The sequence below is a fragment of the Scyliorhinus torazame genome, chromosome 18, assembly GCF_047496885.1.
Source record: "Scyliorhinus torazame isolate Kashiwa2021f chromosome 18, sScyTor2.1, whole genome shotgun sequence".
NCBI lineage: Eukaryota > Metazoa > Chordata > Chondrichthyes > Carcharhiniformes > Scyliorhinidae > Scyliorhinus > Scyliorhinus torazame.
Window position 1 is genome coordinate 45,069,330 of NC_092724.1, and position 14,070 is coordinate 45,083,399.

Genomic DNA, 14,070 nt, shown 5'->3' on the forward strand with positions numbered 1-14,070 from the left:
TGCCGTCATGTGTGCCCAGTGGACCACCTTAAACTGGATTATGCTAAGCCTGGCACATGATGAGGAGGAATTGACCCTGTTTAGGACGTCCGCCCACAGGCCCGCCTCCAGCTCCCCACCTAGTTCCTCCTCCCATTTGCCCTCAAGCTCCCCCACTGGGGCTTCCTCCGCCTCCTGAAGTTCCCGGTAAATGTCCGAAACCTTCCCCTCCCCTACCCAGGTACCGGAGACCACCCTATCCTGCATCCTGCGTGGGGGTAGCAGCGGAAATGATACCAGCTGCTTTTTCAGAAAGGTGCGTACCTGTAGGTATCTGAAAGCGTTTCCAGGGGGCAAACTGAATTTCTCCTCCAGCGTTTTCAGGCTGGGGAAGGTCCCGCCTATGAACAGGTCCCCCTTTTAATGCCTGCCCTCTGCCAGCTTTGAAACCCTCCGTCTATCCTGCCCGGGACAAATCTGTGATTGTTGCGTACCGGGGTCCAGACTGAGGCTTCCTCCACCCCCCTGTGCCTTCTCCACTGACCCCAGATCTTTAATGCCACCAGCACCACCAGACTAGAGGATAGTGGGCCGGCGAGGACGGCAGAGGTGGTGTTGCAAGTGCCCCTAGATTGGTACCTTTACATGAGGCCGCCTCTAATCGCTCCCACGTCGACCCCTCCCCCAATACCCATTTCCTAACCATGGCTATGTTAGCCGCCCAATAGAAACTGCAAATGTTCGGCAGTGCCAGCTTTGCCCGACTGCATGTGCCCTAAACTCTTTACCATCTCCTCCAGCTCTATCGGGGCCCCCAGTCCCTCCACCAGATCCTCTTCCACCTTTGGGAACTTCAGTTAGTCCGTGAATTGCTTCATCCCCCCCACCCCCCCTCCCCCGGGCGGGGGGTCTGACTCATACAATTTACCGTAAAACGGCCTAAAGACTTTGTTCACCCCCTCTGGGTCTATGAACATGTTGCCCTCCTTATCCCGTACTTCCCCAATTTCCCTGGCCGCCGCCCTCTTGCGAATTTGTTGCGCCAGCATTCTACTCGCTTTCTCCCCGTATTCGTAGACAGCCCCTTTGGCCTTCCTCAGCTGTGCTACCACCTTCCCAGTGGTCAGCAGGTCAAATTCTGCCTTCAGCCTCCGGCGCTCTTTCAGTAGCCCCGTCTTGGGGGTCTCCGCGTAGCACCTGTCTACTCTGAGTATCTCCCCGACTAGCCTTTCTCCCTCCCTTCTTTCTTTCTTCTCTCTATGAGACCTGATAGAGATCAACTCCCCTCTGATAACTGCCTTCAGGGCCTCCCACACCGTGAACGGCGCTACCTCCCCCGTATCATTAGTTTCCAGGTAATTCTTGATGTTCCTCCTTATCCGCCCACAAACCTCGTGATCTGCCAGCAGCCCCACATCTAGCCCCCATAGTGGGGGCTGACCTCTCTCCCCCCCCCCCCAAGACGCAAATCCACCAGTGTGGAGCATGATCGGAGACTGCAATGGCCGAGTATTCTGTCCCCTCCACCCTGGGAATCAACGCCCTGCTCATCACAAAGAAATCTATGCGGGAGTAGAATTTGTGGCATGGGAAAAGAAAGAGAACTCTTTCGCCCTCAGTCGGGCGAATCTCCACGGGTCTACGCCCCCCCCACCTGTTCCATGAATCCCCTCAATTCTTCAGCCGCCGCTGGTCGCTTCCCCAACCTGGGGTTTGACCGGTCCAGTACAGGGTCTATAGCTGTGTTGAAGTCACCCTCCATAATCAGATTGTGTGAGTCTAAGTCTGGAATTTTATCCAGCGTGCGTCTCATAAATACCATGTCGTCCCAGTTTGGGGCGTAAACGTTCACTAGCACCACCCAAGTCCCCTGCAGTTTCCCGCTGACCATTATATATCTGCCCCCCTTGTCAGCTACAATACTCCCTGCCTCATAAGCCAACAAAAATTTGTTCTTTTTTAAAAGTAAAATGAATGTTCTTAAAAAAAAACATAGTTATAACTGTTTCAGAGAATCAAAAGGATATCGAGCAAGGGTGAATAAATAATAACGTAATCTTTATTAGTGTCACAAGTAGGCTTACATTAACTCTGCAACAAAGTTACTGTGAAAATCTCCTAGTCGCCACACTCCGGTGCCTGTTCAGGTACACTGAGGGAGAAGTCATAATGTCCAATTCACCTGACAAGCACGTCTTTCGGGACTTGTGGGAAGAAACCGGAGCACCCGAGGAAACCCACCCAGACATGGGGAGAATGTACATACTCCGCATAGACAGTGACCCAAGCCAGAATTGAACTTGGGTCCCCGGCGCTGTGAAGTAACAGTGCTAACCACTGTGCTACCGATGGAGTTAACACTTAGATCACAAATGATTTAATTGGTGGTGGAGCAGGCTGGAGAGGCTGAATGGCCCAGTCCTAGCTCAATGATCCTAATGTAGACAGTGCTTTACTTCACGTCATATGTATGCTAACGTGACCCAGGAATATTGATTAGACAGAATAGAAGAAAACTAATGAATCATATCTAACTGCTCTGATTCTGAACTGATAATGTTTGACACTGATACTGGGTACTTGAATGGGAAAGTACTTGATTCCCCAGCACCAACACTCCTCGTTTTATAGAGCACAAACACTCAACTTTAGATATATCAGAAGTACTGAAATATGCACATGCGGTTCAACTGACACGCTTTCATTGTAGCAGTGAACTCTGACTAATCGGTGACCTGGCAGATTTGAGATGTAATCTTCTGTAATATCACTGACCAATATTCTAGAACATTCTTCACGTGAAATTCAGAAAAAATTTATTCATAAGTCAAATGTTAGACCCAATGAGAACGTACTGTACACAATGTTTGCTTGCTAAAGTTGACAGTTCTTTTCAAATAACTATTTAACAGCATTGAGAACTTTTTTTTTAAGAAGGTCAAGTTTAAGACAACAAGAAGTGAAAAGACCACATTGATCCTCTCTACATCACTGTGTTGAAACGGGGTTCATTGCACCATCTCCTACAGTTCTTCGTTGTCTTCCAGGATCAGAGAACTGTGGAACTACTCATCTTCTTTGCCTCCTAAGTTCTACAAGCTTTACTAACCCAAGCTTGGCATCACCTAACCACTGTTTCTTGTCTTTTCTTCTATCCTTTACAACCTCGGTGGTGTCCTGCACTGTGGGCCTTGCCCCTTCACCTAGGTCCCTCAATAATATTTTTAAAATTGCACATTGTCTACAAGATTCAATAAATCTACATTGGGACAGTAATGGAAGACAACATTTTGCTAAAGCTTCATGATGGTGGAAAAGCATAGAAAGCAATGATGTCTTTATATCCTCCCCTTAGCACTGGAGTGTCACCTCATCCATCAACGATAAAATTGATCCTTTGGCTTGTAACTAAGACCAGTCAGAATTTGTGGTTTGATTGTATCCCGCGTTATGGTGGTAGCCTTTGACATCCAAGCCTTTGTTGTTGTGACTATTGACTCATGATGGATGAAGTTATTTTGAAATTGGAGGCTGCCATCATGTTGCCATGTCAGCCAATTAATTGTTCAGTAACAGTCTGTCCATAGCTGGTAACTTGCATCACATGGGTTGCCAACTTTTGTCGATGGACTGAATATGCTCCTTGGCTTTCATCCTTAAAGAAGCGATGCTGGAACTTCTCTGGTCTACGTCTTCCAAAGGATATTTGTCCACAAATGTTGTCGCACATTGGTAGGGTGGTGGTCCCATGGGCTGCATTGTCTGGGCCATCGGTGGTGGAGAATTTAAGAATGTGTGACCTGAGTAGCTGGTCTGTAAGCCTTGAGGTGCCCCCATGAAGCCGGGTATACTGTGGATGGAAGTTGCATTTGAGATGGGAGATGTCAGCCAAGGGTCCAGTGGGAGGGAATTGCCCATGGGTCCAACATTGGGGGGCATTGGTGGTCTACTGAAGGACAGCATGGGAGAATCATGCAATTTCATTGTGCTAGCCTCTATCTTCTCTTGTCTCCTCCACTTTGCCCTCCTATTTTGAAACCATACCTGTGATTTAAACAAAAAACATTTTTGAAGGGATGACTTTTGCAGAAGATATAATCCACATTTACACTCCCCTCCACGCACAATTTAATTGTCCACTCTCCTCCACTGAAAGTTTTGATTCATGCTGGGGTACAGTTACCTGGGCACTGGCTTCCCTCAAAGGACTGCACCCAATAGCTAATTTCCATAATGGGGGCTGCCTCTGCCCCACAATTCCCACCTCCCTTAAGGAGTCAGTAGATAGTGATTTAAAGTGAAACCGCCGGTTGGTTTTCTGGATTCAATTCATGGAAAGACCAATGAAAGACATATGAACAAAGAGACCCAGGTGGTGAAATATACAACTCACTGAAAGGGTAAGAGTGGCTAAACACCACAACAGAAATTTGGATTTTACAAATAGGGGCACAGAGTACAAGTGAAAAGAAGTAACAATGAAATTGTACATAATATCTGGTTAGGCCCCACTTTCAATAATGGGTGTAGTTTTGAATGCCTCATTATAGAAAGGCATTAAGACTAAAGTGTAGAGAGGATGATGGAATGGAACACTCTAATTTTGAGAAGGGACCTGAGGCGCTGAAGAGTTTTTTATGTAGCTGGTTGGAGAGTTGGTGGCAGTTTTAAATTGTTGATCTCTTGTTGCTAAGAAAGTTAGAAGTGGGGTCAGGCAAAATCTCTTTGCACTGAGGGTTGGAATGTTAAATACTTTGTCACACAAAGTGGCTGAAACAGAGATCATTTCATCTTTCATAGGGAAAAAACAAGTTAGGAAAGAAGATTATGGAGAATGAGATTAGTTTGGGTTGCCTTAGCAAAGTGCCACACAATGGGCAGAATGGCCTCTGATTTAACCTCAATGGTTCGATCCTTAACCCAGAAGTGCTGAGGCCAATTGTAGCTCCTCAGTAGCCCAGCTGAGGTTAACATGGCAGAACTTGAACCTGGCAGCATTGGATCTATTAATTTATCAGAATGCCACAGGCTGCCTCACCCACTGTGTCACTGTTTTGTGCCACTGGAGAAACAATTACTTTTGTACAAGGCAAATTGTCCAAGGTGGATTCAACTACCCAGAGCGCATACTTCAATAGAATGAATATTTTATGGTTTTAGCTCCACCCAACATATGCCCTCCATACAGAATATGTTCACTGTAGCACAACAGGGATTTGGTTATTGGATTTCATTCCAATTTCAAACAGAAAATTGATTGTACCATTTGAAAATAGAGGTGGGTATTGGGCGATGGGGTTGGGTCCCCATCATCTTGGGCCAGTGCGAGTCCCTGATGTTAACAACAGCTACGGAAAACAGGAAGATTGGCCATTCCTGACGGCGATTAACAGAAATGTTCATCCTTGCCAAAGACAACTGAACAATTAACAGAAAATGCCCTCCTTTCATCTGCCCCTGGCGTAGGTAATAATGCCATTAGGCAGGAGAGGAACCGGATTAGGTTTTCAAGCAGATACAAGAAGTATTAGAGACAAAATATTCAGACAATGTGGACAGAGAAAAAGCAGAATGCATACTAGTTGAATATAAACACAGGAAAAGATGATAAATGTAATACTATCAAAGTGGAGGCAAAACGCTAATCTACGACTGATTGGAGAAGGCGTACACTTCTCGTACTCAAAGTGGTCCCGGGTACAAATCCCCCGCTCTTCCCCTGAAGGATTTCTGCCCACATTTTGTGAGTTGCAGAACGTGGTCTGAGGCCAGTTCTGCATCTGCGGCTGCTTAGAGGGGGCAGGCAATTAGAGGGATTAACACAAAACTCTCCGATTTCCACCGGTAGTGTCCACGAATCGGCTAATCTGCCAATCAGTTTTCCTTCCATCCTTTTTGTTCACTCGGCCTCGGCTCCTTTTCCCACTCGCCTCACCTCGCTCAGCCACACTGCCTGTCTGCTAAACGCTGTCATAGGTAGCGCCCAATGTTGAAAATAGAATTTCCTTTACTTCTTTCCCAGTAGACCGAATCTATGTAAATAGGAGTGCAGGAGTCGGTGTTGGGAAACAGTGTACAGACAGCCACATCCCAGAATGAGATAACTGACCATTTGATGTATATGATCAGCTTATTCACCGCCCTGTTTCCTCTCTCTCTATTTTCACTGTGTTGTTTCGTTTGCTACTTTCCTCCTTTGTGTAATCGTGTTTTTGTTACTATCTCTGTTCCTCTGTTTGATTTCTGTGTTCTCTAGGACTTTGCTTTCTCAGTCTGTTTCTATGATTTTCTCCTATTTTCGTCCAGCTCCATTTCCTCTTTTTTTTAAATCTCTGCATTTCCTATTTACACATATATATTTTCAAGCCTCTCTCTCTCTCTGCCCTAGCTATAATCCTCTTATTTCACAGGATCCCGACAGTGCAGAAGGAGACGTTTCTGCCCATCGAGTCTCTGCACGGACCCTCTGCAAAAGCACCCGACCCAGGTTCACCCTGTCCCCGTAACCTAATGTGCACATCCTTAGCATATTCCAATCCACCAAACCTGCACATCCTTGGACTGGGAGAGGAGAGGGAGATTCCTCCGGATGGGAGGAAACCCACAAAGACACGGGGAGAAAGTGCAAACTCCACATAGACTGGAATTCAACCCGGGTCCCTGGTTCAGTGAGGCAGCAGTGCTAACCACTGTGCCACCCTGGTCACCCTCAGTGTTCACATATCTCTCTCACTTTAATTTCACTCCACTATCCTCCTTCTGCCTAGATAATAATCTCTCATTGTTTACCAGATCGTCACTTTTCCACCACTTTCTCAACCGTGTTCTCCCTGTTACTTCCCACTTCTCTGTTCTTTAAATTGGTTCTGTCTGTTCACTTTGCGCCCTCCTTCTGTCCTGGTCCCCTTTCTCTCCTCATCCCTACATACTTCACCGCTTGTATCTTTATTTCCTCTACCTATCCCCACATCACTTTTTTCCTTTATTTTCCATCGAACCCCGACAGTGCAGGAGGAGGCCAGTCGGCCCATCGAGTCTGCCCCCAAATCTCCTTGCTCTATGATTGCCCCACCATCTGGATCCCTCTCTATTCACTCAGCTTGCCTCTTATTGTGCCTCACCTGGACCCGGACCTCGGGGAGGTTGACCTTCATGGCCAGCTCCTCTCTGCTGTACACATCGGGGTAGTGGGATTTCTCGAAGGCTCTCTCCAGCTCGTGGAGCTGATAGGTGGTGAAGGTAGTCCGGTTCCTCCTGTGCTTCTTCTTGGGTGGCACCTCGTTCATTGTCTGCTCGCCTTTCTCCTCGCTCTCGGTGCCGCTGGTGAGCTCACGGAGGTCCTCCCCGCATTTGTTCAAAATAACCCTGGAGTCTGGGGGAGGGCGAACAATAAAACAAACTCCCCATTAAACTGACAGAAAACATCTCCCAAAGTTTGCAAACCGAACCTTCCTCAGCAAGGGGCGGTGGGTGATCCTCCCTGTTGGGGGTCAAATCGCATATCCCCCCCCCCCCTCTCAGTGCCGAGTTGCAAGTGATAGATAATGTTTTCTAATATTTAACACGATGCAACTCCTTACGTGTTTAGCACATTTATCAGAAGTCTAATTAGGAGCATTCAGTATAAAACTTTATTTCACACTGCAGTATTTGTGTTTAATTTCAAATGTCACGTTGTCGTTCGCTGGGACCAGATAATCGCAACTCAACATTGTGTTTTGAGGGTTGCTGAAAAAAGAGACATGTGGAAGCTTTTGAGTCTTGCACTCCAGACGCAAAAGGAGCAATGTAAACAACCTTCCACTGATATTCGTGCTACTGTGATCTGATGAGTGCAAGACCGAAAGCTTCGATGTGTCTTTTTTTCTCCCCAGCAATACTCCAAAGTTCCGCACAACCAAAGAACGATTGAAACTACTTGAGTACAAACTTTCTCTCGATTCGCTGCACACCTTGCCTGGCTTCCCCCAGTTAAAATTGTGTTGGATGTCCAGGGATTCAGATATTTCAGCTGGGACTTTGTTTTAGGGCATGGAGTGACTCTGAGTGGCAAAGCAGAGCAACTCCACAAAACCTTAAATTCCTTATCTCATGTACAGGGCATTGGTGAGGCCATACCTGGAGTATTGTGTACTGTTTTTGCCTCCTCGCTGGGGAGGGGTAGAACTTTTATTTTAATAATCTTTATTGTCATACGTAGGCTTGCATTAACAAAACTATGAAATTACTGTGAACATCCCCTCATCGCCACATTCCGGCGCCTGTTCGTGTACACGGAGGGAGAATTCAGAATGTCCAATTCACCTAACAGCAGGTCTTTCGGGACTTGTGGGAGGAAACCGGAGCACCCGGAGGAAACCCACGCAGACAGGGGGAGAACGTGCAGATTTTGCACAGGCAGTGACCCAAGCCGGGAATCGAACCTGGGACCCTGGAGCTGTGAAGTAACAGTGCTAACCACTGTGCTAACTTACATTGGAAACATTTCAAAGAAGATACACTGGGCTGCGATGAAGGGGGTTGTCTGACGAGGAATGGTTGAGCAGGGTTTCCTCAGAGCATCATCAGTCCTCAAAATTCTTTTCCTCAGAGATCAGTGAAATTGGGTCATTGAATATATGCGAGGCTCCAGTTTGACAGATTTGGGATTGGAAATGAGCGTGTCCAGGGTTATGGGAACAGGCAGGAAAGAGGGATGAAGATCTCAATCCGATGAGCCATAATCTTATTCAATGGCGGAGCAGGTTCGATGGGCCGAATGGTCTACTCTTATTTCTTGTGCTCTCCGGGTCTCCAGTACCCTGACACCAACCGGCTCAAGAGGGATCTTGCGGAGGTGGAGCTCTTCTTAATCGGCCTCTTGAAACGGAAGCAACTCCCCAGCCGTGAAAGGGACAACTCAGCAACGTTTCCGAGATTTGAGTTAAAATGCCGGTGAAGACAGGAACGAATTAAGTCGATGGAGCAGGAGGGAAAAAAAGAGAGAACCCCCTCCCTCCCAAAGAATGATGAAGAGCAATTAACAACGCAAAAAGAAATGAACAAAATATTTCTAAATGCCAATTTCTAGGCGTTCAGAACAGACTAGTGCGATTGAATTAATTTCAGCGAAACTCTTAATAAAATCAAGTTTTGATAATGAAGTTGGAGCTCGGAAAACGTTCTGTGGTGTGTGTGAGTGGAGGGGGGGGCCATTCATTGACCAATTACAAGATAATATGTCCTTTATTGTCATAAGTAGGCTTGCATTAACAATACTATGAAATTACTGTGAAAATCCCCTCGTCGCCACATTCCGGCGCCTGTTCGTGTACACGGAGGGTGTACATTTGGATGTAGGTAGATGATTCAGTGAGGGCTATTTATACTTCTCTCCAAATGTAATCACCCAGTTTAAAAGGGGGCAAAACAAAAATCCCCAAATCCCGATGGAACAGTGCGCTCCCCCAACAAGTGTAAAAACAAACAGCTCCACTCGCTCGGTTTAAACAAAACCAGGAAACCACGAAGCCATTTGGCCATCGACCTGGGATCCGACGCCGAAGTGTTCTGAACGGGAATGGGTTGCATTCTGGAAAACGAGACCGCCTCTACTTCTCCTTTCTGCGTGTCCCACACTTAAAGCTCCGTCATTTGGAAGGAATTGTTTCCAAGTCCGAGATACGTGGACTGTTCCTCACGGAAGGAAGACGAAAAATCAACAGATCCTCGACAGGGACATCTAAAGTGGAGAGTCCAGCACATCCCGTGAAATAATCCCAGGAGGGGGTGTTTATAGATGGAGCAGGTTACCAAAAGCATGGCTGTGTCTGTTGAGGGGGGGGGGGGGGGGAGAAGAGTTCTTCATCGAGATTTGCTTTGGGTTTTGATAAGGTCCCTGCAATGACTGCGATTCCATTTTAATAATATGTTACTCAAAGGTTTACCGATTTCTCCTCAGAGTTCCGTCCGCCTGTTTATCTGAGGCGGAAATTGGCAGAAATCTGACCGACTCCCTCTGACAGCAATCCATGAATTAGGAGAAACTTCCCTCCCTTAGAAACTATTCCAGAATCCCGCCAATTTCAAGGGAACTTGACGCAAAAAAAAGACATCCCTTTAGTCTCTTAAAAAAGAATCAGAATTAAATACCACACTTTTATAGTGCAATTTCAAAATTGGATTCATGTACTCATTTGAATTGAGAATTAAATGGATTGAGTTATCGTTCATTTACATTATATTTAAATTACTATTATGTATTATAATGTTCCTCGCACCCTGACTTAAATGAAATCTCGAAGTAAAGATGTGATATCAAGTGTTTAGATACATAATTGGGCAAATGGGACCAGATATAGAACTATTGGAAATGTGTCTGTATTTAAACTATCTGTGGCAGGGACAGTATTCAGCACTGATACAATTTCTTAGTTGTATATATACCCTTTAGAATGTGGGTTCTATTCTTTATTTTGTCGATTTATATCCCCTTAACTTCCAAAAGTAATTTTGTACAGCTGATTAATTTTGGATGGTGTTTATTTATTTATTTTCCGCCCTTTCACCACATCAACCAAAAAACGACGGTTTCAAAGTTTAAGGGGAAATTTGTTAAAAGTGTAGCTTTTCGCTCGGTGGCGATCTTACCGTCAAAGGTGTGTGGCCGGCCTGTCACCTCCCGGAGCCCCAGGCCGGGGATGTGGTGGTGGTGGTAGCAGTCAGTCTGGTGGGACTCCCCCCGCTCTGGCAGGGATTTGGGAGTGAGGGGCGAAGAGCCGAGCAGGGATTGATCCTTCGCAAATCCCAGGATCACGTCGATGCTGTGAACTCGCGAACAGGCGCCTGGGCTCTTAACCATTTCGTGGAAGTTGCCCGGGGAGAGGCAGCTTTCGTCCACCTGGCCGTTCATTTCGGGCTCGAAGGAGGCATCGGGGCGGCCTTCACAAACACACCCCACAAACACAAACAAAAGAGGAAATCAACACTTGCCTCACAATTCCGTTCAGGAAATCTAATATACTTTAAAAAAAATAGCGAGCACAGAACCTCGACCTTCCAAAGTTGTAAAGATGCATTATTGCTTCAAACAGCTGTACACCATATTTATAAATAAATATTACATCAATAAAATGTTGTGATCATAACCAAAACCACAATGCAATTACAAAGAACTAATTGCAAAACATAAGCACAAACCCTGACATTAAAATGTTGACAGTTCCCAGCCGCTCAGTTTGGAAACTTGCAAATATTAGCAGGCTTGTGTTTTTCTTCTCCCTAGTGACAAATACCAGCAGGGCCGGGAGGGCAATCTCGCCAGCGACCAATGAGGTCCTGAAGAATGGGAAATGGTTAGCGCGTATGAAATGAAAACACAAACCTGGAGAACGCCACAGTTCTGCAGAAGTCCCGGGGAAACCTTCCCTCTCTACACTCAGTTATCGCTCGCAGTGGCTTCCCCTCCCCAACACCACTCTCAGCCTGCAGTCCCTCAATCTTTTAAGCTTTCCAGATGTCGGTGTACGGGGGGTTTGGGGGGGGGGGGGGGAGGTGGGGGGAGGAATAAATCCCCGGGGATTAGCGGAGCTGATTATGAAGAGAGACATCCTCATGTTAGTGATTGGCACGAGGAGTTTGGGTTAAATGCGGTAATTGCTGCAAATACCTCGCCCCAAGTTCTAACTCCAGAGAAGGAGGAGGAGGAGGGGGGTCTCTCTTAATGAACTGTCAGAGGAAATCTTCACTTTGTAAACTGGTGCCATGGGTGCGAATCAAATGTTGAGACTACACGTTTACATTTGGATGTTTGAGCGCGGAGAAGTTCCTCTCTACCCTTCACATCTCCATGCCAGGCTCAAGTTCGGTCATAAACATCTGATTCGGGGCTCCTGTCCTAATGAAATTACTGCAAGTTAAGCAAGAGGCAGCCGAATAAAACGTTTAAACTGTGCGTTGGAAAGAGCGGAGCAATCTGCGTTTCCCTGTATCTCTTTGTATTAGATATCAGTATATTTTATTTACAAAAATCTCGGTGCTCTAAGTCTGGCAACGAATGCTGCAGACACCAAACCAGCCCAGTCAGTACCTGTAAAAAAGAAAGGTGGCTGAACCTTTCCTCGTCTCCACGTTTCCAGGACTTCGCCACAATCTGCTTTCACATAACAGTGACCTCCTTGACCAACTTGGACAAGAATTCGGATACTGGCAAACAACGCGCCAATGATCAAATTCCACTCACTTTTTACAGAATGCAACAGGTAACTCAGATCCCAAACACCTCATCCCATGGATCACGGGATTTAATGTAACCATTTTTTTGATTTGGGGGTAAATATTAACTTTCATCTACAGCAACAGTGGCGATTTGGGAAGGCATTTAAACTGATCCCGATCCTGCTGGTGAATGTTTATAATATTTTCCTTTTAGCTGAGATTTGATGCAATCTGATATTTGTCCAGGTGTCTCTCTTGGACAGAAATGCGTTTGGGAAACGTGGGTGAACTGACAACAAGAGGGAAGAGCAGCAAGATCGAAAACGGATAAAGGAACCGGGACAACAACCAAATTTCGCGGACACTGGGAAACATAACAGGAGACAGACTTCCCAAAAATTCCTCATTCAGAGAGACTTGTTAAAAAAAAGTGAAATTATATTTACCTTTGTATAATTTAATGAGGTAAAATCACATTGACTAATTCAGCGATTCATCGAAAGCTATTGCAGTGAGAAAATCAAGACAGCGCCCAAATAATTGGAGCAATCCCAGCATAGCCGGCGCCCACCCACACACCAACTCACTGTACAAAATAACCTCATCCTCTTAAAAAAATCCATCCTTGTAGTTACCAAGACTTTTGACATACTAACCCTTTCCCCTTAGTTACCAAAACAGTGGGAAAAAATAACCCCCTCTTCTTAGATACTAACACTCCAGATAAAATCCATAGATGCCAACGCACTGGCTAAAATATCACTCTGTCCTAACATTCCTTGTAAAATAACTCCATCCTATGCGATGCAAATACATTGTACAAAATAACCCTCACTCCTTAGATACCAATGCACAAAATAAAATACCCCCTCCCTTTTGAAACGAACACACTTGATAAATAGATCCCAACCCTTAGATATCAACACACAGTGAAATACTCCCTCCCTTTGGATGCCAACACACTGGATAAATTACCCCCTCTTCTGAGACACCAACTCTATGAAGAAAATAGGTCCTTTCCCTTAGATATTATATAAAATAATCCCCTCACATTGGATAAAATCACCCCCTCCCATACATACCAATTCACTGGATAAAATAACCCACCCCCTTACTCAGAAAAAAATTGCAACAAAAATGACCCACACTCCTTAGATTCCATAACACTCAATAAAATAACACCCTCCACTTAGATAACAGCACAGTGGAATAAACTATCCCCTTCCCCTTAGATACATACACACTGTATAAAATATTCCCATTCCCTCAGGCACCAACACATTATGGATGCTGGTTGAGCTCAGTGGGCTAGACAGCTGGCTTGTAATGCAGCACAAGGCCAGCAGCACGGGTTCAATTCCCAAAGCAGCGTACCTGAACTGGCGCCGGAATGTGGCGACTAGGGGCTTTTAATAGTAACTTCTTACTGTGACAATAAAAGATTATTATTGTATAAAACATACCCCTCCCGTTAGATGCCAACTCTCTGTATAAACTATCCTTCTTCCAGTAGATACCAACTCACGGTGTAAAATAACCACCTCCCCTGAGATACCACCACATTGTATAAAATATTCCCATACCTTAGATACCAACTCACCGTATAAAATAACCGTGTCCCCTTAGATACCCACTCATCGTATAAACCCCCCCCTTAGATACCAACATACTGTATAAAATATCCCTTCCCCTTAGTTACCAACTGACTGTACAAAATATCCTCCTCCCCTGAGATAACAACTCACTAAATAAAATAACCCGCTCCCCTTAGATACCAGCACACTGTATAAAATAACCCCCTCCCCTTAGATACCAGCACACTGTATAAAATAACCACCTCCGCTTAGATACCAACTCACTGTATAAAATACCCTTTGCCTTAGATACAAACTCACT

At 45.5% G+C, this 14,070-nt stretch overlaps 1 protein-coding gene across 5 annotated transcripts in view; it reads right to left on the reverse strand.

The window, feature by feature from the left end:
* Window positions 1-2,018: 2,018 nt before the first annotated feature.
* rx1 (retinal homeobox gene 1) overlaps window positions 2,019-14,070 on the reverse strand; it is a 40,109-nt gene continuing 28,057 nt past the window's right edge. The window contains exons 1-4 of one of the 5 annotated variants that reach the window (XM_072482701.1): window positions 12,621-12,638; window positions 10,609-10,899; window positions 7,101-7,351; window positions 2,019-4,023 (exon numbers count right to left, since the gene is read on the reverse strand). In XM_072482701.1, coding sequence (XP_072338802.1) covers window positions 3,580-4,023; window positions 7,101-7,351; window positions 10,609-10,870 — 957 coding nt within the window. In that variant the 5' untranslated portion in view covers window positions 10,871-10,899; window positions 12,621-12,638 and the 3' untranslated portion in view covers window positions 2,019-3,579. The other 4 variants (XM_072482697.1, XM_072482698.1, XM_072482699.1 and 1 more) reach the window with 4 other exon arrangements.